The 27891-nt window shown below is 31.5% G+C and overlaps 1 protein-coding gene and 1 long non-coding RNA gene across 2 annotated transcripts in view; both read left to right on the top strand.

Annotated features, from left to right (window-relative positions):
- The first annotated feature begins 4956 nt into the window (after positions 1–4956).
- LOC143228215 (uncharacterized) lies at positions 4957–8600 on the top strand. The gene is made up of 2 exons (XR_013015262.1): positions 4957–5053; positions 7408–8600. It is a non-coding gene; the product is annotated as an uncharacterized LOC143228215 (long non-coding RNA).
- Positions 8601–26544: 17944 nt separating this feature from the next.
- LOC143230298 (voltage-gated inwardly rectifying potassium channel KCNH6-like) overlaps positions 26545–27891 on the top strand; it is a 188449-nt gene continuing 187102 nt past the window's right edge. Inside the window, exon 1 of the mRNA XM_076463564.1 lies at positions 26545–27034. Coding sequence (XP_076319679.1) covers positions 26959–27034 — 76 coding nt within the window. The 5' untranslated portion in view covers positions 26545–26958. The remainder of the gene's footprint in view (positions 27035–27891) is intronic.

The raw sequence follows: 27891 nt of genomic DNA on the forward strand, positions 1-27891 counted from the left end.
AAGAAATAAAATAAATATGAAATAGGTTGGGTTATGCAGTTGCTTAAAAATGTCAGTTTTCACAAAAAATACTGAATTCAGAGTTAATGAAGTAGAAATAATATTGATAAACGTTAATAGTTATGCAGAATATATACATCCTCTGACCTACCTGTAAAATGTATATATCTCTACGGTCTTCAAAATCAGATACCAAATATATAAATTTTGCTTTAATCAATACACTTGGAAACAAAAGGATCACAATATTGAAAGGTATGGAGATTATATTTTGAAAAGGTATTATCATCTTTGAACAAAATGTTTTGAAAAAAGGAACTCTGTTTTTCTGTATACTGCCTGAGCGTTATTGAGTATTATTCAGTGCACTATTTACTATTGAATAAAATAAAAAAAAGAACGAGTATAAGATTTCAAGAGATAAGATATTAAGTTTACATAAGCTTGCCTTGCAACTGAATGGCTTTATACAGAACATAACTACTTACTCTAATTTAATAGTGTTATTAAAGATTCCAAATATGTTAAGTTTATCTTATGTTTCCAAGACCTTGCTAAAACTATCCTTTGGTGATAAGCTATGAAACTACATTTCACCTTGGAGACTTATGAATCTGTAATGGTTCAGAGAAATTCAGATCTAGATGCTTACTTGATACATTTAGTAGGCTTTGTGATGCATAAATTAATTTCTGAAAATTCCAAATATTGTGGTTAGAGAACAAGACTTTGTAATGTCTCTAAATAAAACTTTCCACATCTGAGTATTATTTTCTGTTGGATTCAGGCTATGAATTATTTAAGTATTGAATTAAAAACATCTGGGGTGGGGAGAAGGAGACATAATATAAAGGTTCTGAAAGATCATGAGGAATAATAACTTATTAACTCTTCTGTCATTGCACAGTTCCATCAACAGTATAAAATGATTGGTGAACCTTGGTCTGAATGCTTCAAGAATTATTTTGACAAACATTTGGAAATTCAGTAATAAACTACATCAGTGAAAGTACGAACATAGGGATAAAGAATTAAAACGAATGAAAAGAACTTCCTGTTGATGGCATGGGCTTCTCCTACTTTGTTATTACATTTTAAAACAAGAAGAGCACTCAGTAGAGCTCATACCTCAACCACACAGTGTTGATCATATTCGGCTCTCAAACAATACAAAAATGTGTCCATATGTCCATCATTATCAATGGACATTGGATATTTTTGAGAGGATAATGAGGAGTAATATTCTACATATGTCCACTAAGTTTTATTAAAATCTAATCAGTTTTGACTGAGTTATGGAGCAAAAATGGTGTGAAAAATTAGTAGTCATGACAACAAATATGGATTTTATTTTTGTGAACTAAAACTCTCTCAAAACTAACCACTTCTAAGTTGTGCTCTAATTCAAATGTATACCAATTTTCATCCATATTTATTCAACCATATTTGAGAAATTTTGCTGACAAACACACACTGGGGTGAAAATATACCTTCATCCATCATCAGTGGCTGAGATGAAAATGTCATATGGATCCAATAAACTTTTCCCTGTTCAATTAGGATTTACATTAGCTCAAAATCTTGTGATGAATGCTAATAGTTAGCTATTAGCCCTATACACTAGTCTGTCAACATTGGTATTAGTTTAAATATGTTACTTGGAGCAGTTTCCATTTTTTCTACTCAGAACACACTTCATTGTGTACACTGTCTCTACACTAAAGTAGGCCCACTACTAGTAGTGCTACTAGTCAGTTAAGTCCCAATGAAATATCACCTTTAGTTGTTAGGCAACAATCAAAATACTTTTAATTGCTTCTCTTAGCCTCACTGTAAAGGTATCTTTAAGTCTGTAGGACTTGCATAGATTATGATAAAATATGCTTTTAATACCTTTAATCAATTAAATATAATACTTTTTACAGCTGATTCCAGAAGTTTAACTGTGGATTCAAAGAATTAACGCATGTGAATCAAAACATTTTTCAAATAAATTTTGTAATTGTCATAAGATTTTTTAAACTTTTAAAATAGTCTGTAGTATCATGGTAATTTGAATCTATAAAATTTATCAAAATATAATCTATCATTTGTCTCATGTTCATCCAACAAAGAAATTAGTCTAATCTAAAATTACCCAATATAAATGTTTTTTAAAAGTTCAAAATATCAACACAAATTAACCATCTAGCAAACCATTCTATATGTTAGTAACTAATTGGAAATATTTGCCTTATAATCAACCTGAATCTGGGATTTCCTGTTACTTATTTCCTCTAATGTTTAAAGTTTCATTCCATACCTCAACCTTTCCCCTTTACAATGAACAGTTTATCCAAGCCCACTAATATATTTGGTTATCAAGTAAGTTATTTGTACTTATTCTGTGCTCTACAAAAACTAAGTTAAAATCTTTAGAAGTCTCTTTTTCTATTGTTCAAAATTAAAAATTATTTTGTAACCTGTCAGAACTTTTTCTACAAACTATTTTTTATTTAGTGAAGGAACCAAAAATAAACATGCTTTTCAAAATAATACATTACGAAAAAGTAGTTCTGTTTTCAAGGGAAATGACATAAATTGTCCCAATAATTACAGCTCTATTAGTCTTACATCAGTGACGGGAAAAGTTTTTGAAAATCTAACAAAAGATGATTTGCAAAGCTGTTTAACAACAATTTTGTTGGATAGCCAATATTGGTTTAAAAATAGAAAATATTGCCTTACTAATTTAATGACATTCTTTGAGAAGGTTACTGCTTATGTAGATGAAGGTAATGATGTAAATTTGATGTATTTGGATTTTCAGAAATCATCTCACGAGGTGCTACTTAAAAATGCTTGTTAAAATAATTATCTCTATAGAAGGAGGAGGTAAACTGGCTCACAGAATAGAAAAGTGGCTGGATGGAAAAGAAGCAGACAGATGTTATAAACAAATATATTCAAACTGGATTAATGTCACAAGTGGAGAACCGTATGGTTCACTGTTAGGATATTTACTCTTTTTTATTTACTTCAGTGACATGAATAAAGAAGTGTGCTATATATAAATTAAATTTCCTGATGATACCAAAGTCTTAACTGTTGCTGGCTATGAGGAGAATGCTGTTGACTTATTAGATTACTTAGTGATTTCTGCAAATAAATTATATGTGACATTTTTAATCATAATAAATCGATGGTTTCACATGTAGATTATAATGATTTTAATTATAATCTACATGCATACTGTATTTTCAACTACAAGTAAAGTTTTGATGAGAATAACCCTTTATTCTGGTTGATCAGTCTCTTAAGCCATCCAGGTGGTGTGCTGTTGCTAATGGTAGAGCAAATAGCATTTTAGGTCATATCTTCAGAAATACTGAGCTTATAATTCCATTATCTAGGCCCTTGGTTAGGCCATATTTCAAATATTTTGCAATATTGGAAATTATTCAGAAGATGGGTAGTATAATGTTACACTTGATAAGGTCATATTAGGAAAGGTTAAGGTCTCTGAAAGTTTTTCTCTTGAAAAAAATTAGATGGGATTTGAATAAGGTGTTTAAAATTGTTAAGGGAATTGACAGTATTAACATATAATCTTGTTTTGTAAATAATGGTGAGAATGGTAGGATTATGGAACATAAATTTAACTTTTGATAGAATAGGGTTCACATTTTACAAAGACAGTTTTATTTTTGTACTTACCTTTTATATCATGTTATGATGATTGCTTTACTCATGAATGAAAAATTTCTGCAAGTAGGTTCCTGAAATCTGTCTGTTCTTTTCATCTGTTTCAAACACTCATCTGGAGGCATGTAATTTTTATCACATCCTATCTCTTCTTAGTCTTTGTAGTACTAATATTTCTCCAAACACAAAAAATGTCATTCCTTATTTCCAACATTAATCATCATTACAGTATTGCTAGGAAAACTGGGTGAGGTTGTGAAAGAAATACATCTGGGCACACCTTACTGCAAAATCTCTAATGCCGTCTAGACAATACGCACACATTAGCCCTTTCATGACGGGTCATGGGTCAAAGACCATGCCATTACATTTATTGACTTACAACATTCAAAATTTTATTGTACTGCTATTTTATGAATTTATGTCAATGAGTTTGGAATCGAATTTAATTCAAACTTTAATATTGTAAAGGAGTTAATTTCTTAATTTAAAAGTAAATATTAAAAGAACCCACCAAAATATAGATTTTAGCAAGTCACATGGTATGTTGAATGCAGCACAATTTAAAATGAGATGTTTGTGATGCCAAAATACTCAGGCTATAGTGCCGTAGAAATTAGGAACTCAAATTACTAATATTATCAAGCTAGAATATAAAATAAGCAACTCAGATCTTTTTATATTGCTGAGTTATGGCTTATGTACTGAATCATACACAGTGGCCCGATTTAGTTTCTTTCCAATTTTAGAAACGGTCTCTTATGTACTCTTACTACAATATATGACATGTGAATAGCCAATTGACAACTCAGAATATCCCCTAGTGGTTTTCTCAACCATTTTAATCTGTGAGAAGGCTACCACATTGTTTCGATCTAATATTTCAAGGAGGTAGGTCGTGTTTTTAGTCTTCTCGAGGATTCATATTTTTTAAGACCTAAATACATCTTATAAATTATAGTTGTTATAGTTATTTGTGATTCTTTAGCTATTCAACTGTATTTATGAAACCTAAAAAAAAATTGTGTTTAATATTCTCCACGTGCAAAATTTTAAAAGGGTTTAGTAACCATGTCCAGCAGCAACTGATTTCAAAGGTTGTAGCCAGAAGGAATAATTGTTTGCTTTACTTCTGTATTTACTGTTCTATATTTTACAAAAAATGAGTTTCATAACATATTTCTTAATAGCATTAGTCTTTATAAGTATATAATATACAATAATTTAAATTTTACTGTATAATACAAAATACTAGTAAACTAAAACACAGTCAATACCAAATCACTCTTATATTATTGGATATGGTAACATGAGTGTGCGTGAGCTACGTCAGTGCAATTATGTAATGTTAGCTAAGAATAACCAGAAGGTAACAAATAATAAATATATAACATTATGAGACTTAATAAGTTACTTAGACTAAACATTTGTATTTTAATGTTATAATATGTAGTTATTTTAACATGATATTCATTTCCTAATGTTTAATGATAGTTATGAGGTCGGTCAGTTGACAAACATCACAGAGGGTATAGAAGGTGACGTAAAATTCAAAGTCTTACTGAAAACAACTGTTTGAAATGTATTTAGATTTTAGAGATTACACAAATAATATCTGAGATTTTTGTGACAAAGAATAGTTTCTTTTTTATCATAACATGAAATTACTTCGTACCCAGCCTAATAACCAAATTAGACTTGATATTTTCATAAACAAATCTTGATACAAATATTTCATTAAAAAACTGATCTTTTGTGCACAAAAACTTGTAATCTTTATAGACTTTTAGTCTGCCAGATTTTGTGAAGGTACACATATTGTATCAGAAGTTACAGGGTAAATACATAACGTGTGCAAATATAGATTTGAAATCTGGTATATTATACCAAGCCCATTGTGAAAGGTTAAATAGGAATAAGGTGAATTGGACTTTTGATTATGTACATAGAACTATCGATTACAAGTTGAAGGAAGATATGAGTCTACATTCTAGGCTGCTAGTTAAATCTTGTATGGTATATTGTTACAGTTTGGTTACCTTATTTGAAAAAAAAGATTGCCAAATTGTTGGTGAGAGTTTAGAATATAACTAACATAATCATTTCAGGCTTGGAAAGATCATTGATATTGGGGGATTTATGTAAAAATCTCTTGACATGGTTTTCATCCATGAGAAACTTATGTAATCTTTATTGTTCAATTCTTATGCGGGTAACATATAGTCCATGAAGAATTAAGATGGCATTATTTTTTCCATCAGATGCAGACATCTGTTAGCACATAATCGGTATATATCTCATCATTTTGTACTTATTACAATATTACACACACACACGTACTTTCTAATAATAATAACATACATTTTTGTAGTAAATTTTGGTATAAGCTTAAATGACAACATATAATATATTGCACTTTACAATTTGCTTTGAACATGGTGTTTTTTGTAGATTAGCTCGTTATTTAACACATGTGACACAAAGGTGATTATTGTTAATTGGTTTGTGATATAGTGTTATGTTAGTAATTGTAAATATGTAACGTTGATGTACATTAAGCTGTGGTATATAGATACGTATTGCCAAGTTAAATGACAAGTTTTTGAGTTAACAGTTTTTATTACTATTGGTTCTGCAGTTATTATTGTGTCGGTTCTAATTTACCTGTGCCTGATTGGATTTGTTGTTCAGCATATAAATTTCACTTGTCTTCACATGTTAATAAATGGTTCACAGAGTTACTCAATACATAAGTACTGTGCTAGGTGAGACTATTATTGATGATCTAGTTGTACATATGAAACAAAGTATATTAGCATCCAACGTAGGGCTCCTCTCAAGCATTGCTTGTGCTTCCTTTATGTTAATGTTATTTACAACTTGTTGTCATTCTTCTGTTAAAGTATTATGGTAATTTGTAACTTGAATCCCATTTATAAAGAATAGTCTTCTACTCGTTTGTTCTAATGACATCATAGCAATTTAACCTTCTTTTGTGGAATGTGAAGTTTCTTTCTTTTTCTTGCGTTGATATGGCCTGTTGTTTTTTCAGTTTTCAGCCAACCTTCTTCGGCAGTAGTCTTGTCAACAAAATATTTTTTACATGAAATTATGATTGCTTTAAGGAGAAATTTATTTGATCACCATAATATTCATAATATGCTATAATTGATTTTTTTTGTTCACATTTACAAAGGTAGAAATTATAATTAACTGTACATACTATTGGGAATATGCTTCTTGAAAGATGAAGTTGATTTAACTAAAGAGATGATTGTGTTTATTCTATTATATTCAGTATGTATTAAGTTATAAATAGGGCTCATAAAATCATGAAAAGTCATTACATTTCAAAACATGCTTTTCTGTTGTAAAAAAGTAATTGAGTTTTGAAATTCTTTCTCAATATTATAAAAACCTATAAACATTTGTGAGTAGAAGTTTTAGCCATTATAGTTCAATAAAACAATAGAACTTTCGCATATTTTTGCATTGAAAATACACATTTGATGAACTTGGTAGAACTATGATTTAACAGGAAATAGAAATCATAACTGTTTTGAGTTTAACAAGAAGGAGCATACTGAGCAGGTAAGAAATGTAATTTTGTCACAAACTGTTTAATATCCTCAGTGATTAAACAAAAGTTTCACTTATGCTGTTCTCTACTATAGCAAGGAAAATGTTGTATACTATATACATGCTATGTATTGACACCTGTAGGACATAGAAAGAGAAGGTTTTTAGTCAGATGTAGATGAGGTGAAAGAGAAGAAAGCTCAACTAGTGAATAGAATCAAGAAACTAAATGAGGATAGTACAAATGAAGCTGTCCAAGCTGGAAAAAAGCAAGACATAACTTTACTGACTTCATCAAATGCTTACAGACAGAAGGCTAAGGAAAGCAACAAGGAAGTAAGAAAACTTGAAGAGAGAAATGAATGTTTAGAAATTTAAATTCTACTACGTTTAATTAAAGATTAATTTTGTTATTTATTGTAAGAACTGTATAACAAAAAGATAGTTTGTAAAACTATTTAATGTTTGAGGTACTAAATAGAGATAAGTGGGAGGACTGGACAGCTAAATGGTTGGTATGGATGTTGTATAGTAGTGTTTGCTTGTTACTTTTATTTTATTTAAATTCAAAAGTATTGATTATATGGCTTTGACTTCAGAAAGTATGCAAGTAATGCATGATCCTACCAGTACTGTTGAATTTGTGTCAAATGCTTCTTGTTAAATCAATCTTCAGTTAACATTTTCTCAAAGTATTAGGACCCCCAAGCTTACTTGTTCTTTAAGTGTTTGAACTCCAGGAATACCTACTTTTTTAGTAGAAAACGTGCCATATCAAGAGATGCTACAATTTTTTAACAAATTAAGACATGAACCTCAAGTACTTAAATATGGCTTCTTTACACTGGTTAAATAAAATAGGTAATATAAGCTAAGTTTTTATCTTGGTGGTTGTGATACCTTATTTGAAATTCCAGTTTTTCTTTGGGTTAACCTTTCAATGGTTTAAATGTATGATACATAAATATGTAGAGACAATTTGTAAAAAAATTTCACAAGCTTATCCTTGTTCTGTTTTAATGATGTTATATATTTTGCAGAGATGTCAACAATGTAATGATTAAATATCTCCTTTTGTAATAAGCATGCCAAAATATTTTTAAAAACTAGCTTTTCTAATAATAGACTTTGAATATGTAGACAATATCTGTAAGAAAATGATTAGTCAATATAAATTTGTATTGATTGTTCCTCTTAATTAATTGGTAAAAGATTTACTATAAAGATTACATAAGGTTAGTGATCTTACTAATCAAGGATTTGAATATCTTTTAAGGAAAAATGAGATTTCAATTACATAAAGGTTTCTCAAATAATAAAATACTTTTCTTGTGATTCTTCCTGGCATTTGTTCATGTATTGTATTTCACAGAACTCAAGACTGCCAATTAGAGATGGTTTTCCTTTTTTGCAGACAAAATGAAACCTCCAGTGGGAAAGAAATTAAAAGGAAGGTAGTCCTTTCCTGCTAAACAAACTCAAATGTTAAAATTCTAGTTTCAATACCTGTGATGAGCACAGCAGAGATAGTCCTTTGTGTATCTTTGTTTCTTAACAACAAACAAAAACTAACAAAACATCAAGTCAACAAAACCCTTTCATGTCCCAATTAAAATTTTGGCAAGGTATTTGAAATTCCTATTCAAATAAGTAGTAACAAATTTCAAGTTTTAATTGACACAGGTGTTTTAATTTCTATTATTAGTGTACATATTGTAATGATTTATGTTTAACCACATATTAAAAAATGTTACATTAGGATACAATGTTTGAATAAAGCTCCTATTACTTTAGTTTAAATGACCAAATGTACAAGAAAGTCACATAACTGAATTATTTGAATATCTTGTTTAGTCATAAAGTAACTGTTAGTTCATTCAAAGATGTTAGATTAATTACAAATACAACCCAACAGGTTGGCAGATCCATTCTCAAACAAAATAAAAATTAAATATTTGTGTGCGAAATAATAAATTATTTTTCTGATAAACCTGGTAAAGCTTAATCTTGAAACCTCAACTACAGTACTAATATTTTACTAATCTTCTAAACCATCTCAATAATTTGCTGATTGTTCAATGGTGTGTATCATTCCAAAATATCCCTGGCAATTTTGTGGCCTTGATTTTGTTTGTCCATTACCAGGTATTGTAAAAGGATACCAATACATCTCTATATTTGTTGATTATTTCACTAAAAATGAGTAGAGGTGTATCCTGTCATAAAAGATACAGCTAAAACTCCTGTATAATTATTAGTATATGAAACAGCTGTTCAGTATGGTATACTCACCATTTTAGTAACAGAATGTTATGATCTTTTGTGCAACTGAAACTTAGTGAGATGAGTGTTTATTTCAAAAATTTGATTATCATCATCCAGTTGCTTTTGAAGTTTCAGATTTAGTTATAGTTCTTACTCACACTTACAATCTCATGGAGATGTTGGTTTCACTGGAAATTTGGTTCCAGTGTATTGTGATCAATGTAAAGTTAAAGAAAAACTTTAGGATATAACTTACAAATTGAAGAATGTACCATAAGATACTTCAGTTGAAATATACTGTGTTACTAATATGTTACCATGTTATATTTGAGAAAATTCTGATATTGAGGATGTACTGAAGAAAGTATTGTTAGTTAATCTGTTACCCCAGATTTTGGCTTGTCAAATTTGTTTGTTCAAAACACTAATGATTTCAGTTTGCTACAGATACCTGAAGAAGAAGTAGCAGCTTTGGTTCTATGTTGATAACAAACAACCACTTTCAGTCATCTCCATTTAATCATGGAGGTTGTTATTATCTTTGTCCTTGGAAATGCCTTCACTTCACATCACATGAATGACTCTCTCATCAATGGACATATCCTTTCCATTTTAAATGATTGAATTTGGAGCTCTTGACTTAGGATAGACAACTTTTCCTGGTGGAGATAGAGGATATAAGAGAAATTATGTTATTATTTGTATCCTCAGGTGCAATTATTGGTTGGAACATAATCTTTACATATAATATTACACACTTATTATATTACCTACACATACCTTCTATTAATAATAACTTGCAAGTCTTTACTTGCATTTTGTGTAGTCATCTTGTCTAAGCTTATACTACAGTGTATAATATAACTCAACAGTCACAGACACAAGATTATTATTCTTAACTTTGTTTAACATAAACTGAAGTTTGTTATGAGATTTATCTTTCTCAGCTTTATCATTTGATATTTGATTGAGTTGTTGCCTGGGTTTATTACAGCTTAATGCCTTTGTAACTTGATTGCTTTTACCTACCTTTTATTTCATATGGTTCCTTTCATCTGCCTGTGAGATTTTACTGGTGTGCCTTGTTTCTTTGTTGTCATATGTTGGGGCTACAGGATGATGGCATTGTTTATCTTCACTGTTTTACTGTCTCTTCTGTGCTCCTTCTTTGCCTCTACCACCTGTCCTTTAGCTTCTTTATCTTTCTCTGTCATCACTTCTTGTTATTTTGTTCCCATCCATTTTTACACCACTCATTTCTTCTATTTTTGGTGGTAACTATCACATAGGCTCTAAGTTAGTAGGATCTGTTTACTTTGGCTTACAGACCTTTTCCCTCCATTTGCAACCAATTATTGGGTACTGGAAGTTTTGTCAGAAAAACTTACCCTTTGTTCTTTCCACTCATTCTACACTGCATTACTTTTCTTCCTCCAAGGGATCTTGTTTTTTTCCCTTTTTTTTTGTGGCAGTATTGGATCTCATGGTTAATATCACCATCAAATGGGTTTCTCATCCTTTTCCAGTATTTCATTCTTGTCTTTTTGAAGTTCCAAGGGAATCAGGTCTTAATCTTTTTTAAGTCTTGATCAGTTTTTTGTACTCTTTCGATTTCCTATGGAGACCTTTCTTATCCTACAGAAGTATTTTATCCTAGGTGTTGGGATTACTGAGATTGACATCTCAGATGATTATTTTTTCATATTGTTCTAGCCAAACAAGCCTCCTACATCCATCATCTTCTCCTCCTACTGGTGGTGGTACTTCTGGGTTGATTGGTCAACTTGGAATAACATCTCACACCTATTTAGTTTCTTATTCATTTGGGTGTTTTCAAATTCACATCCCCACATGGCCAAGACCTTTCCTCTGTTTTTGAAGAACTTGGACGATTAGTTTCTCATTCCCCATGTTCTCCTGTTCCTATTTCTCACTGTGCAGGAGAGTCTCTTTGTTTTGGAGATTTGGGTTTCTATTAAATTTCATATCCCCTTGGGTTGTGCTCAGTTGAAACAATGAGCTTTGTACAATCACTGGATGCTTGATTGGGACTCCTTTTATCTCCACCATTTACTTTTCTCCTTCTTTACTCAAAGATTTCACCTGGTTATTTGACAAAACCAGAACCAAAGAGGGTGTTCCTCTTCGTTCCTCTCATCTGCGTCTCCTCCTGTTTCCAGGTGCCTTCGTGACAAGATGATGGCATGTCTTAACAACTCTCAAGTTAATGGTGCCAAGACATATCATCTCTTTATATCCATTTCTTGATACTTTTGACATATGTTAAGTTTTTGTACTTTTTTATAATGGTTCGTGAACATTAATTAGTATTAGTACATACAGTTAACTTTGCAGTTGTCTCCTATATCAATTTCAAGGTGGGAAATCAGTCTTTCTCTTTCCATATTTTTGACCTCGTTTTCTGGGTCCATTCTTTATAAGTATCTCTGATACCTTGTTAACATACTGGGTGTCCTGAATCTTGTAATAGATAGTTTCTTGAGGCCCACCAAGATACTACTTATCGATTGTTCCATTGATCCTTTGGTGTTCAAGTGGCTATACTCTGAATTGGGCACTCCTTTCCCAGATGCTTTTGCCATTCATCTCAAGAACATACTTATTATTTTTTAGTCTCCTGTGCACTTCCCCTAGCTGTAACTGTGGATGCATTCAATCTGGGCTGGTTTAACCTTTTTCTCCATGCCTACCCTTCCACTCGTTTTCTACTTCATGCTTTTCTTCATTCAGGACATTCTATGTTGAGTCTTCATGATAGCTTTGTACTGGCCAGCCCAGCCTTGGTTTCCTCTATTGAATCTTCTCTGGTCCTTTCCTCCTGTACCTCTGTCCCTTTTCTACTCCTTCTTTTTCTCCTCTGTTTCTCTCTCTTGCTCCCATTCAGCAGTGTTGTCACTCTGACTTCACGTGTGGACTTTGTCAGGTTTTATGCAAGGTGGTTCCGACTCTCTTCATGTGTAGCCTTTCTTTCATGTTCTGTTTGTTCTTCCTCCTCCTGGTCTATCCATAAAAAAGAGTACTTCCCACAGTTGGTCATTCTGTCATACCTTCTCCATTTCCATCCTTCTATCCCACATAATTTTACCATTGTTATTTATCATGCAGCTATACCTAATACTTTTGGGTTTTCTTATTATTGTCCTCCATTCTTCTTTCCATGCCCTTTCATTCTTTTAGCCACCTTTGTTCTTCTCATCCAGCAGTTCTCCCTGATGGGGATTTCATTGTTGTTCCCTATGCCCTTCCTCTATATGAGCCTTTACTTGCCTGTTCCTTTTCTATCTTTTTCTTAAGTCCTATTTATTACTTTCTTCCTGTGGCTGTAGAAGATATGACTTTTGCACCATTATTGTTTCCTGTATTTTTCCATCACTCTTCTAGTTTCATTATCTGCTTTTCTGTTTCAAACATTTGTGTATTGTACAGAATACAGCATATTTGCCTTTATACACCTTCCATCTCTATCTCATTATCATTCGTATCCAGATTGTCTTCTATGTTTCATTTCTGTTTTTGTTGTTATATGATCTACACTGCTCCTTTTTATGGCTCACATTACCAGCTTTTAATTTTTTGAAAATCCCTATCTCTTAAAGATCTTTCTCCCATTGCCCTCATAGAATGGGTATACCATCACCTAGATCTAGCCTGTGCTTCATTAGATATAGATTCACATAATTTTTTTTCAGATCTCTTCTCACCGAACTCGACATTTTGCTCTCTCGCTGGCTGCTCACTTCTGTCATCTGTTGAAGGAGTTTGTGCAGGTTGGAAAATGGACTACACCACATACTTTTGTTGCTCATTAGCTTCATCATCTGGCCATATCTTCCTCTTCAGGGTATTAAGTTTCTCCTATTGCCATTCTCCATATCCATTACCAGCTCTCAATGTTTAATATTTTGCTATATATCTTACTCTTACAGTGGTTCATTTTTACATCTTTGGATCCAATGAGTGGCAAATAGTGCCTGCCAGAACATATTTAACTTTAAATCCATAAGTCTCTCTCTCACTGGCTAGATTGTCGCCTTTGACTCTCACTTTATACATACAGTTTCTCTATTATTTGGATCTTCTGAGTCAAGATTTGGCCTTATCTCAGGTTTAAAAACCTTATACAAGATGTAAAAGATCTTTAAAAACTTGTGTATGGCCTCTTTTTAGGCAGTATGTTTTCGAGACTTTGGATAATCTGTAAAGTCTGTGTGCCAATTATTATTGGCACTATTCTTTTTTATCCTATTCCTTTTTCCATACTAGTCATTCTCAATCTTTACCTGTTCTTCCCTCCTGGGGTTTTTCATCTCGTCATATTAATCGACACAGCTGGGCATGCCATCAACAGTACCAGTAATTACCCACTTCAGTGGTTCAATTTGTGTACATGTTCACATCTTACAACTCGGGCCAATGATATGCTGACTTTACAACGTTATTGCTCAACATTATGATAGACATTATGACACAAGCATGTAAAAAAAAACTAATCAAAATACCTGGAACGTTGTTTCGAGATGACTCATAACTTTAGCTTGAATTGGAAAGAAAGACTAACTAGATAACTAAACTATTTATTTGGTAATTAATTTGGTTATAAAAGGTTTGAAAATATTGAAAGTATACATTTGATTTTTACTTTTTAAAAAAATTATACTTGAATTTTGATACTGAAAATGTGGGAATCCTGTAAAAATTATTTCTTTATAGAACTCTTTTTTTTCTACATTTACTAATTTACTCCCTGAATGTTTGATGATATTCATGTGTTATCATTGGTGTTATTTTTTTTTCATTATCAATGAGGTAATTTTGCTAGTAACTGCTAAATTGTTGAAAGATACCAAACCAGAAAGTTTTGTGCTTACACCTTTTTTCTTTCTCAAAATATTAAAAGCTCTTATCTTATTACACAAAGGAAACTTTAGTGTTTTGTTTATATACTTTAATTGAATGTTAACTAAGGTCCAGTCAAGGATCTTACCTACTGTTTTATAGGTTATTTGTATTCTTTCCTTTGTTACCTGGTGCCTAGTTTGCAACATGTAACAGAAATGCTTCCACATTTGGGTAACTGTTTTCTGAATCGTCAGCTACTTTAATGGTTTGAATGTTTATTTGTGTTAGCTTGTTTCAGTTTACATTTTTATGCATTCAGAAAAACAAAGTTAATGAAGTAAGAACTGTTGTGACATTTAACATAAAGGAAAGAAAAAACTTCACATGTTTTAGTTTATTTCTCAAACATATTTATCAGATGATGTTTCAGGTAACTGCGTGGGTCATGTAAGCATAGTCAATCATCATTATTCCATAAAACAATAGGTAAGAGTTAGAACTTTATCATCTTTAAAAAGTGTCCATTTATTAGAAGTATTATCTAAGACTGTTTCTCATATTACATGTTCAAAGTTAACAGCCACCTATCTATCAACAATAACAATCAATAAGGAATATGTTTGCCACTAGGAATAGCTGTGATTGCAATAGCTGATGACAATCTGAGGCAATAGTAGATTGAATAGTCTTTTAATGTAAAGATGTGGGGATGTGATCCTATTAACTATCTTTTTTTCAGACATACGAGGGCTGTTCAAAAAATACGCGGACTGACGTCATAAAACAAAATGTACTTTATTTAGAAGTTACAGGTCTGGAACCCCTTCAAAGTACTCTCCTCCCCAACGCACACACTTATCCCAACGGTGTTTCCACTTGTTGAAACAGTCCTGGTACGATTCTTTTGTAATGTCATCCAGCTCCTTCGTCAGGAATCGTCTCAAATCTTCTTCCTTTCAAGGGTCTTTTGAGTTTGGGGAACAAGAAAAAATAGCAAGGAGCAAGGTCAGGTGAGTAGGGGTGGTGGGGAAGAACAGTGATCGAGTGTTTGGCCAAAAACTCACGAGTACTGAGGCACAAATTTCGCAGCAACGCGGTGCATCTTCAATCTTTCGGTCAAAATCTCGTAACAAGATCCAACTGATATCCCACACTCTTCAGCAAACTCCCTGACAGTCAGACGTCGATTTGCCCGCACCAGGGTGTTGATTTTGTCGACGTGCGGGTCGTCAGTTGACGTGGAAGGACGTCCAGGACGCTCATCATCTTCAATGGACTGTCGACCATCCTTAAAACGTTCATGCCACTTGAAACATACCGTACGCTTCATAGCAAAATCACCGTAAGCCGTGTTAAGCATAGCAAAAGTTTCAGTCGCAGATTTTCCAAGTTTAACACAAAATTTCACAGCAAGTCGTTGCTCCTTCAGGTCATTCATTCTGAAATCCGCCAAACGAAAAAATCGCACTTCACTTAAAACCGCGTAGCTAATACATAAATGAAGATATCTGCAATCGAGAAATGGCGTCGTAATCAGCTGATCTGTGCGAACCTAGCGACACCAAGCGGATTCCTCTGGAACCAACTGGAGCCGCGCAATTCAAACAGTCCGCGTATTTTTTGAACAGACCTCGTACGATATGACTTTAATTGTACTGTACAAAGTAGCTATAGGATTCTTATATCTCACATGTAAATAGCAAAACATAGTATTAGAACAGTTAAATGCACATTGTTTTGTTATCATATATATATTAGTCTAATTACACTGCACAACAAAGTTTTTGCTTCCTGAACGCTGTTGGATGTTCCTTATAGATTTTTCGCTGCTGATCACGAAAATCACATCTTCAGTTTCACCAGGACATTGCTACAATGGAAAAACGATATCAGGGCAACTGGAATCCATCAATACTTGCTGACTACTGTTGGACACTTGAACATGATGCACTGGACATTGAGTACAAATGAAAATCAGAAGCAAAATATTTTTAATTATGTTGAATTTAATAACATATTAGAAACATAAATGCAATTAAATACGTTATTGCCAGTAAACACTTAACTGTCTATTTCTCAGAGTTCCTATGTGTTGAAGCAAAGCCAAAATTATATTTGTGCATACCCACCAGGTACCTGTTACAATCAGCAAAAACTTTTCAGGAAGCAAAACTTAAAAAAAAAAATTGTTGTGTAGTGTTATGGGAAAAAATACTACTTGAAACTAATAGTTTCATTTAAGATTCTTATGTATAATAGAATGAAAAACTAAACAAGAATTAGCTCTCAAGCATAGGCAAAGTTAATTTTTATATACAGGTTTTTTGTTTATTTAATAATATGGGACTGATTTCATGTACTCATTTCTTCAAAGTATCTGATATCCTGAAATATTTTGCATTAATTGCTTTCAGATGTGGTAATAGTTGGTAAAAAGAACAGTTATAGTTTGTTTTGTTCTGAATTTCATGCAAAGCTATAGATTGAATTTTCATAAATTGATATTGATAAAACGATATTCATAAATATAAACTAGATTCTTATGTATATGTTACTTGCAAGCTTCCTTTGTAATAAGATGAGTTTTTGTAAAAATTGTAAAGCTTAAGCATTTTATTTTTGAATGTGACATTTTTGTGAAATATTAGAAGTAGTACTAGTCTCTAATTTAGCAGTGACAGACCAAAAAGGAAGGCAGCTAGTTCACATCACCCACCACCAACTCTTGTGCTACTTTTTTACCAACAAACAACTATAGATATGAGCTTTGTAAATTTGGTTGAAAAAGTTAAAACTCGATTTTATAGTATAAAATAGTCCAATATAGAATATAGGGATGTTGTAAACATGTTCAGTGATGTTGGTGTTAGTCTTGTAATCATTAAAATTGTGTAATTGTCTATGTATTTTGTCTAGTGCATACTGAGGGATTTTAAGCTTATGTTGTCATTTAGAAAAGACAAAAATACTAATAATTCGTTGTTACTATATAAATAACTTACAGTTATTATGAACATCTTGAAGATCTCTCAAGTTATCAAGTGGATAGTTTTAATGGCACAAAGTGGTTATTTTGGAGACTGTGAGTTTTAAGAAAATCATTACCTTGAGGAAGGAAATGCTAGTATGTCATTTAAGGAGCATTTAGGATGTAATAAAAGCTGTGCAGTGATCGATGGTGGAAGGCATGTGGTTTTATGACCAAAGTATCATAAATACTTGTCTGAGTGTTTAGTGTGACAAACTTTCTTAAAAGGTGTAACAGATAAAACTTTTATATTTTTCACGTATAGAGGAGATTTGTACTAAAGTTCTGCTAAAATGAGGAAGGTTAGTATATACAATTTGTATTAAACTGAATTTATATATTTAATATCCATAGTTATAACAAAATAAAAATGTTACATTAAGTAAAACTCAAATTTTTCTTTTTTTTATGATGATTGAAAGTTACTGTTAAGTGTCATTGGAATGTGATGTTATTCACTGTTTTTATTTTTAAAGTTAAACTATATTTTGATAATGCTTTTGATCAGACTATATAGTTTGAATTCTGATTATCCTTCAGTCTATGATATTCATAAATATAAACCATGCTCTATTATATATACGTTATCTATAAGCTTCCTTTGTAATAAGATGAGTTGGCCTGGCATGGCCAAGCGTGTTAAGGCGTGCGATTTGTAATCTGAGGGTTGCGAGTTTGCATCCGCGTCGCACCAAACGTACTTGCCCTCCCAGCCGTGGGGGCATTATAATGTTACGGTCAACCTCACTATTCGTTGGTAAAAGAGTAGCCCAAGAGTTGGCGGTGGGTGGTGATGACTAGCTGCCTTCCCTCTAGTCTTACACTGCTAAATTAGGGGCAGCTAGCACAGATAGATCTTGAGTAGCTTTGTGCGAAATTTGAAAACAAACAAACAAACAAAATAAGATGAGTTTTTGTAAAAGTTGTAAAGCTTAAACTTTTTATTCTTGAATGTGATATTTTTGTGAAATATTAGAAGTAGTAATTGTTTTTAATATACATAATAAATGGGTTTAAGTATGATATGTTTGTAAAAAATTCATAACCTTACATTCCTAATTAATGGACTTGTATAGTGGATTTCACCATGTTTAGAGCACAGTAGTTTCCAGACTCATAACTTAATGATTATATAACTTTACCAGTTGTTTTGCATAGGAAACAAGCCCCATGCAAGTTATACTGGTTGGCCAACTTAAAGAGGGTGTGTTCACATCCACCATAAGCTGTCATGGAATTACAAAAATGTATGATACTTGAAGAGAATACATTCACCACGTTGGATGTTGTATCTAATGTAGTGAGAAGAATGGAGAGCAATGCTTTACTTAGTTTACCTAGATTATTAACACACAAAAAATATAAATGTTCCAAGTCAACAAACTGACAGTCTTCACTATAATAGAACTTACAAACTACTACTGTGTCAACAGAAGTCCCTCTCTACTGTAAGATAAATACAACCAACAGCAAGAGGTTTTAATTATGAACTCATCCTTATCATCAGTCCATCATGATGGAAATGAAGAGATGGTTTCAATGGATAAAAACTGAGTTATAAGACTAGGTGTAACTTTGCAACACTTATTCCAAGTTCAAGCAGTAATACACTTTTAAGAGATGCAATTTCACCTAGAAGCGTAACATCAAGTGTTAGTTACCTCCAGTGTTATAAATTATATAAACCATCTTTTGGAATGTAAGAAAATACACTTGATACATGGATTTAAAGAAAGAAAAATTTTTGTTTGAAATACTTTAAAAATGGCAAAACCTTGACTGACTGAATAAGGAATTTAGACATACTACCAAACAACACAAGATACTCTTCTTGTATGGTTGACTTTAACTTTTATGCCCCATTTTAGTTTACAGTATATTAAGTTTATCAAGTTATTTGGAGTACCAGAGAATATAGTAAGAACCTTGTTTTATAACATTTAAACTTTACTAATGATATTGCTGAATGATGAATTTAATAATTTTAAAGACATGAGGGACAGTGACTCTGAAATAAGTTTAAAAGGAAGAATTATATTGGTGGATAAAACATTGATTAGAGAAGCCTTTTCCATCCAAATAATGCAACTTTTTTTTAAAAAGTGTCAATTTAGCTTTTTAGGAAAATTATTAATAAACATTATTTGAGAAACTCTCTTAATAACAGAAGTTTCAACCTTATGAATGTAATGAATCGTCTAAAATACTCATTTGCTAGCCACTACTGTTCTATATTAAGAAGAAATGATGAAACTAAGCCATATTTTTTTTTTATAAATGTATTGAAATATAAATTATGATAATTTTGAAATCAAAATAAAATAACTGGTAAATGTAAAATCCATAATAAAAAAAACAATGACAAACATGGCTAAAATTTGAGAGGTTCACTAAAAGAAACAAAGGAATAGTCAAATTAAACAGAATTAATACTCTGCATTTGTACATATGTTTGTGCTTTTTAAAGTACAAAATGCTTTAAGACAAATTTATGAATATCTAAAACCCTGAAACTAAATTTTTCTAGTTATATTTCTGTTTTTTATAGAACAGAAGAAACTTGAAACAGAAACAGTTAGAAAGTAACGGTACATAACAGTACCACCTGACACATCTATGCTTTGTCTAAAATTCTCAAATAAGGTTACTATTTCCAGCTCATGGTTAACTGCAGATATACATAATGTCGTCTTTTTAGCTAAGTGTCTGGTATATATGATATCATCACTAACGAGTAAAACATCTTCACATGTTAAAATCTCAGTCCACTTTGTAGAGATTATGAAAAAAACAACTAGAATAACTTTAGAAGACACAAAGATCAACTTTGACATATTAAACATTTTAGCTAGTGTACCAAACCCTGATACACTACAAATATTCCACCAGAATCTTTAAAATGAATACCCCAAACTGACAATCTCTGCAATGATAAAACTCACAAACTGCTACTGTGTCAACACAAGTCTCTTTCAATTGTAAGCTAAATACTACCACCAGCAAGAGGTTTTAACTATAGACTTACCCTTATCATCAGTCCATCAGTAGTCTGTAACATAGAACATTTCAGAGTTGATACCTTCAAAAAAACCTTTCCAAGTTCCAAGATTTGGCTCAAATATGACGAAAAGTTAGTTATATGGCCATACACATACATTACAGACAAGATACAAGAATTCATGAACCATTTGAACAAACATCAACCCATGATATGATTCAGAATGGAATTAGAAAAAGGTAATTACGATATCAAGACATAATTCAATTATAACATGTTACAAGTAACCCACTTGTACAAGAAAATATATAAATGTAAATTATGTCAACCCAACAGTATCAAGACAAGTGCCATAGACTGCCTAGTTTCAAGAACAAACACAATTTATAACAATGAAGGTGCTAAGAAAATGAAAAAAAAACAACATTGCTATGACCCTCCTTAACAATGAATATCCAGGACATTTGGTAAACACTAAGAATAAACATAAAGGAAATGAAAGAGATACAACCATGTTTCACTGTGCCACAGGTCTTTCTGAAAACTTGTAATAAATTATTAGTAAACAAAGTAAAGTCAAAACAGTATTCAGAAGCCATAAAACTACCCAGTGGATAGGAAAAACAGAATTTGCAGCATTTGCTATGAATGTGGATAGTAATAAAAAATTACTAATAAAAGGTAGAACTAAGGAGCATAATATATGTACAAGAATTAATAATATTGATTATTCTCAATATCCTATTATGTTTTCTAAGCTTTGCTACAACATGTGGCTGATGATAAAATTGTTAAAAATGTCCCTAGAATTTATACACTGTGGAAAACAAGGTTTTCTTTAGAAAAAAGAACCTTGTGCTCCAGATGAATAAAAGTTCACTTTTTCAAAACACTTCAGTTTCCAAGAGATTTTAAAATTTCTAGTTATCTCTTGTGCTTATTTTTTAATGTTGAACTGATAATAAGAATATCACTGCAAGCTTTCATTGGTAGTTTATTTTATTTCCATTTAAATGGACCCACATATGAATTTATTGTTAATAATATTATGTCCAAAATATTTTTTTCAAATGGTGTCTTTTTTCACATTCATGTTCATATACAATAACACTAAACATACTGTGTATTTAAGTTTAAACGTAAAAAAAATCAGGTATTGCTTCTGAAATTCACATTTTTCTGGTATTTGGTAACAATATTGGCTTAGCACAATCACTTTATACTTGGAGAGGAGATGGGCACCACCAGGTGAAATCTAACCAAAAATGATACATTTAAGATGTGCCAATGGTCCTAAGCTGCCTTGGACTTTAAAAAAATCACTTTCTAATTAAAACTTCTGTTGAAAGATAGAATGGGCTGAAGATTGGAGGATCAGTATTAAAGTCACTTTTCCTCCTGTGTATTTTGTAGTGTTTTTCCACTGAGTACAAACTGAACATCATTTTGGAGGAGAAATTTCATAGCAGAAACAAATGCTTTTAAAATCGTTTGCCATTTTATGCAGATTTAAGGTTGTGTGGGTCCAGAGGCTAATAATTTTTGTGGGTCATACATCCCATGAAATTTTGATGGGGTCTCTATTTGTACCAAAATGTGCATTGCACTTGAAATAATACTCTTCAAGTTATTCTCTAAGCAAACCAATTTTTGGGTAACATTATATAAACCAGTATATATTATTAGCTGCTCTATTCTCTAAATAAATAGAAACAATGATATTTTTATCTTTTTTTATTATTTTCAATACTTGGGTATCAAAATCACTTAGTGCAGTCATTCAAGCAGATTTACTTTGCTATTAAAGATGTAAAGTTTTCATAATGATTTATATTTACCTTGTGACTGCATTCTGGTACTAAAGTATCTTCATATAATGCATGGGTGCCTTTTCATTCGACTAAGACTCTTGAAGTTTGTTACCTTTAGTTATAATTTCCTAAAATAAATTTTGAAAGGACCTATATCAAAATTGTTCAGATGCTATATGTTGACAGTCTTTCATCAGTTGAACCATTTGATCATGTTCTTCACAAAACATTTTTACTTCCACCAGTTTTTGTTTTAGCCTTTTAAAGTTATATTTTTGTTGTTTCAATCCTTTAATACACTGAACAGTTTCATCATATGATAGCTATCTGTTAGTTTCTCCATCAGGTGCTGAATTTTGGATTGATTTTAAGACCTTAAATGCACTTTATTTGCTCTTAAACATGGTAATGTACTGAGGACACCATAATCATTTTGTTAACCTCCACCACTTGATTCATTTTACTGTGCTACTGTAACTTTAGCTTGCACCATCAATAGCATAAAAGTCACTCTTTTTATATGCTGTAACAGTTTTCTGTTTTAGCTAAGCTACAAAACGAATATTAGCAAAAAAAATATGTAAATACTATTTATCTTGTTTATCACCATGTGTAAATACATTCTACCAACACGTATTAGAAATTTACAATTCAGAGCTACCTGTATTTTCTGCTGGCCACAAAGTAGGCCTAGATGTTTTTTATTTTCTATGTATTATAGCGATACTGTTGTCATTCTTTATACTAACATGACACAGACAACACAATCATTATGGTGTTAAATGTTTGCAAATTGAACAGGTGTATAATCTGTTACTTTCTTGCACTCATTTGACAAAAGAAGACTTCTATGTAGCCAATCATGTAGAACCTTAAAAGTAACAGGATTTTTGTAAGAGAAATAATTCTTATATATTTTATGCATAGCTTGAAATACAGAAATTGTAAATAATGTAAGAAGCAGTCAAAGACTGTATTATCTACTTTGCACTAAAACAAATATAAAAAAGGACTTGACAAGATATAGAGTAATTTTACTAAACTAACCTATAATAATGAGAATTTCTAATTTAAACTAAGTTATGTGCACTTCTGTTTAAAATCTAACCATTGGAATTGGGTTTAATGTCAAAAACAAGATTTGTAACGTTGATTAACTTCTGCCAACAAAGAGAAATGAAATACTGAAAATAAGATTTTTACAAAGTATTTTAAAAATGGCTACTTGAAATATATTTAAGTATTTAAACATAGCAAAAATATATAAAGATACTGACGAGATGTTAGGTTTTTTGGACTTGTCTTATAATAAATATTTCATTATTCTATGCTCTGAAAACAATATCATTGATGAAAAAAATAAAAAGAGTATTGCACACTAAAATTTCATTTCACAAGTAACCACAAGGTTAACTTCTGGAAAAATGATTGAATTAATAACTTTTCCATATAATAAATACATGTTTGACTATTATGAGTAATATTCTGCTCCAAACCCAATTTTTCAACGTTAGCTTTAGAACTGCCCTCAGCATAAGAAACATTCAAAATGTAGATTTTAAAAAAATTACTATTCTTGCAGTATATGTTTTAAAGTGGAATCTTAAGAGAAACAGTTTTAGAAACTGTATTACTTAACATTTATTCTACTAAAATGTTTACCTGGATAACAGTTTTAACATCATTTGTTCTGGAAATTGAATGTAATGTTGTATATAAAGTATAATTAGGATAGAATCAACCTGTAGTTTCCACTAAACTACTATGAATTATATGTTGAACTAAACCAAAAACTACTGAATGTTTATGATGATACTCTAAATCAGAGGGTTAGACAATGAGACTATAAATTTTCATAAACTTATTATAACATACATCTTCACTATGAGAACAGTCATTCAATGTCATGCTAGTTTCATGTTGAATAATTTTGGAGCCTGAAGCATTCTTGTAATTAAATGGATATTTTATTGTAATTTTGTATCTCCACAGAAGTTAACAATTTTGGGATTGTAATCTACAGATTTCAAGTCTTTGCTTTTTCTTCACCTGACAAAATACATGCCACATAAGTGTGTTGTGTCATTTATTTTCCATTTGTATTTCTGCCCCATAGCTGAGAGACACTCTTTCCTTCTTGTTACTAAAAGAACAATAATGCATGTCTCTTCCATTTCTTATAAATATTTACAAATAAAAGTAACTTTAATTGTCTACCAAACTCTTTTTTTTACTGACACTGTCAGCAACATGTTTCAGTAAAATTTTTGCATCCCAGTTGCAGTTATGCATGCACAATAAATAATTATAGAGGAAATGCACTTCGTCTTTCATTCCAACCACCCATACTATACATGACTAGGGGTTACACTTACAATTATGTAATTTCAATGGATTTTCACATGTTACTATAAAAGTAGTCTAACCATGTCTATACAGCAAACCATTTTGTCTCTATCCCTTATAAATGAGTATTTTATCATGATAAATCTTTCTGTCCAAGGGATGATAGTAGATTGATCTCATGCACTTTCATTTCATCTTTACCTAGATAATTTTCTACAGCTAAACAAAGTATATCAGTAACAAAGTGGTTAGCAAACTCTATCATTCAAACAGATAACAGTTTGCAGCAATAAAAAGATTGTACTTGATAGCAGCAATAAAACTTATGATATTTACATGCATTGTATATAACTTAAGGACAAAAGCAACCTGTCAGTTCATCAAGTTCATCCCTTCTATTAAACTAAAATTTAAAATTATAACACTCAGAACCATCCATCTATTACCATTTAAATAATCTTCAAGCCTTCCCTTAAATTCTTTTAAATTAACTGCATCTACCACATGTGAAGACCACTCATTCCATAGGTCAACCTCCATTTCAGAAAAATAAAGCTGTTTTAATTGAAGATGGCTCCTACCCTAAAGGTGCTTAGGAAAAATCTGTTTCATTTTCCTTGTGGAAAGATTTAGTATCCAAAAGAAGAAAATAATTAATCACTGTCTTCATTAAGTAGAAGTCTCGCCTGTTATCTTAAATGAAAGTGAATCTCTGGTAAGTGTACCAAGGAATTCTGTATTATCTACTTTAGACTTTGTGATTATTACTTTTTTTGCTCTGAATATTTATATTGCCGAAATTCTTTGCGTTCTAGATATTATGACATTTATCTATTCCAGATGTTCTTGTTGACAATCTTATTTGATACCTTGGATATTCTGACTGTCAAGCTTCTATTCAACTCCAGATATTCTAGTATATATTTATTGTTTGCTCTGTTATATTTTGTGTATTTGATGAATGTATATTCTAGTTATACCATATGATACACTTCGTAAACTACTCTGGATATTTTAGCTAGCACACTTGTTAACTGCTCTGGATATTCTGATTGACACGTTATTTACTCTAGTCATTTTGGTTAACACTTGCCAAATCTTTTCTACTTGTTATTCAATATTTGTATTACAACAATACACGCTACTTTAGAGAAACATGATTATTTATTACAATATGTATTTTTATACCTACCTTTTGCTTTATTCTTTGTAATTCGAAACTGAATAGACAACTGATAACTGACAATTTCTTATCGCATGTGATTAGTTGTGTTCCTGTGATGTATCATGATGAAGACTTTTATGTTAAATTGAATAAGTACATCTGTCTATCCATCTATCTATTATATATATAATTAAGGATTTTAAGGTTAAACAGTATTTACGCTTCCTAACTCTTTTTCAATAAATCTCAACGAACAGTGGGTAATTCACAGAAACCTGTATGTAAAATATTTAGACAATGTAATTTCATAAACAAATAACCTAACAATTCATTGTTATTGTTAATTATAACTTTTTACAGTTTTTTGTGAATTATTTTTAAGACTACTTTAAACTTTAAAAAATCATAACATCAAATATACAGTAAAGGAGTACACTCAGTTTAGTAACTCGAGCAGTTTTTCTTCTATACCTTGAAACGTGCGTGATGAGCAGTACACTGTATGGTGATTTGAAGTATTTGTTTATTGTAAATGTGAGAATAACAAATCAGTAGTTGAGTTCACATAATATAATGTTGATAAATAAAAAAAGGAATATAAACCAAATTAATTTCTATTTCACACCAATATTGGTGGTCTAAAGTATTGAGTTTATTGAAACAATAATTAAAAAATATTTCATTCAAGAATAGACGTGATAAGAATACGTTCGAGGTATTTACAGTGTGTTACAATTGGACACTAGATGGCGATTTTATAGGAACAGAAACTAATGTTTCGTTATCTACTCAAACGGCAGCAGACGATAGTAACGTGACGGAGTAAATGCTAGGTCACTGTGTAGAAATAGGTGGAGTACGGAAAACATATATTAAAAAGTAATGATTTAAAACAACATAATATTCATGAAGAACATATGATTGTATTTTATTATTGAAGTAACCAACGTATTTATTTCCACTGCCTGTGTGCCCACTTATCTATACATCTACCAAGCTTCCAATCGATTACATGCACCACGAGTAGAACATTCTCGGCCAGCATGGAAGAGAACCCTTCTAAACAGGGGAATATGGTCACCAGTGAAAACCGTGCGTTAAATTACAAGCTTGATTTCGCTCTACTAGTGTGAATGAACTTTGCGTATTAGCGCTGTGATACGTTTTTAATATAGGAGATACGTGTACATCAATACATAGTTTACTTGGTTGCCAATTCAAAATGCCTGTTCGAATGGGTCATGTGGCACCTCAAAACACTTTCATCGATTCCATTATTCGGAAGTTTGACAATCTAAGTAAGTAGACTTTAAAGTTTAAGCCTAACAAACGTCTTAATGAACCTCAATTTTTTGAAATTTAGTAAAATTATGTTATTACTAATGGATGTGTTTTGTTTCAGCTTTTGAAATTTTTATATACTTGTTTTGTGTTTTGCCTTAAATATTTGTTAAGTATTTTGAATTAAAACCTAATATGTTGATCTTGGTTTTACTCAACAGAAACATATTTAAATATATTTTAAAGAATATTAACAGACTATTTAACTATCTACCAGACACTATTGTAGTACATACATGGTGCCCAAGTTCCACATGCAATTACGAAAAAAGGCTGGTGTTTGACGCCATTTTTACTACGTTTTAGGACTTATACCTATTAATTTAAGGACCAAACATGAAGGATATACAAAATACATATGTTTTGCTAACAACGATTTTATGACGTTTTCTTACTCTCAATCATATATTTTATACAGAACTTTTAACATGTAAGTAAGCTATCGCTTCATCTGCTTGCTCTGTCTTTCAAAGGATATGTGATTGCCATATTATCGTCATTATTATTACAGATGAATTATTCTCAATACAAACAATTATTTGGTAAAAATAAATCGGTTTAGCCACGCGAGTTCTATTGTAATTCCTTAATGTTGTTATTGTTGTTTTAAATTAAGCACAAAGCAACACAATGAGCTATCTGTGCTCTGCCCACCACGGGTATCGATACTCGGTTTTTAGCGTTGTAAGTCCACAGACATACCGCTGAGCCACTGGGGAGCAATTCCTTAATGACAGGCATAACAAAGTATACAGTATAGGTCGCATGGGTAACAAAATGTACAGAAATGCATAGTAGGGGTTACTTGTCCCGC

Source organism: Tachypleus tridentatus, chromosome 10, assembly GCF_004210375.1.
Source record: "Tachypleus tridentatus isolate NWPU-2018 chromosome 10, ASM421037v1, whole genome shotgun sequence".
Lineage (NCBI taxonomy): Eukaryota > Metazoa > Arthropoda > Merostomata > Xiphosura > Limulidae > Tachypleus > Tachypleus tridentatus.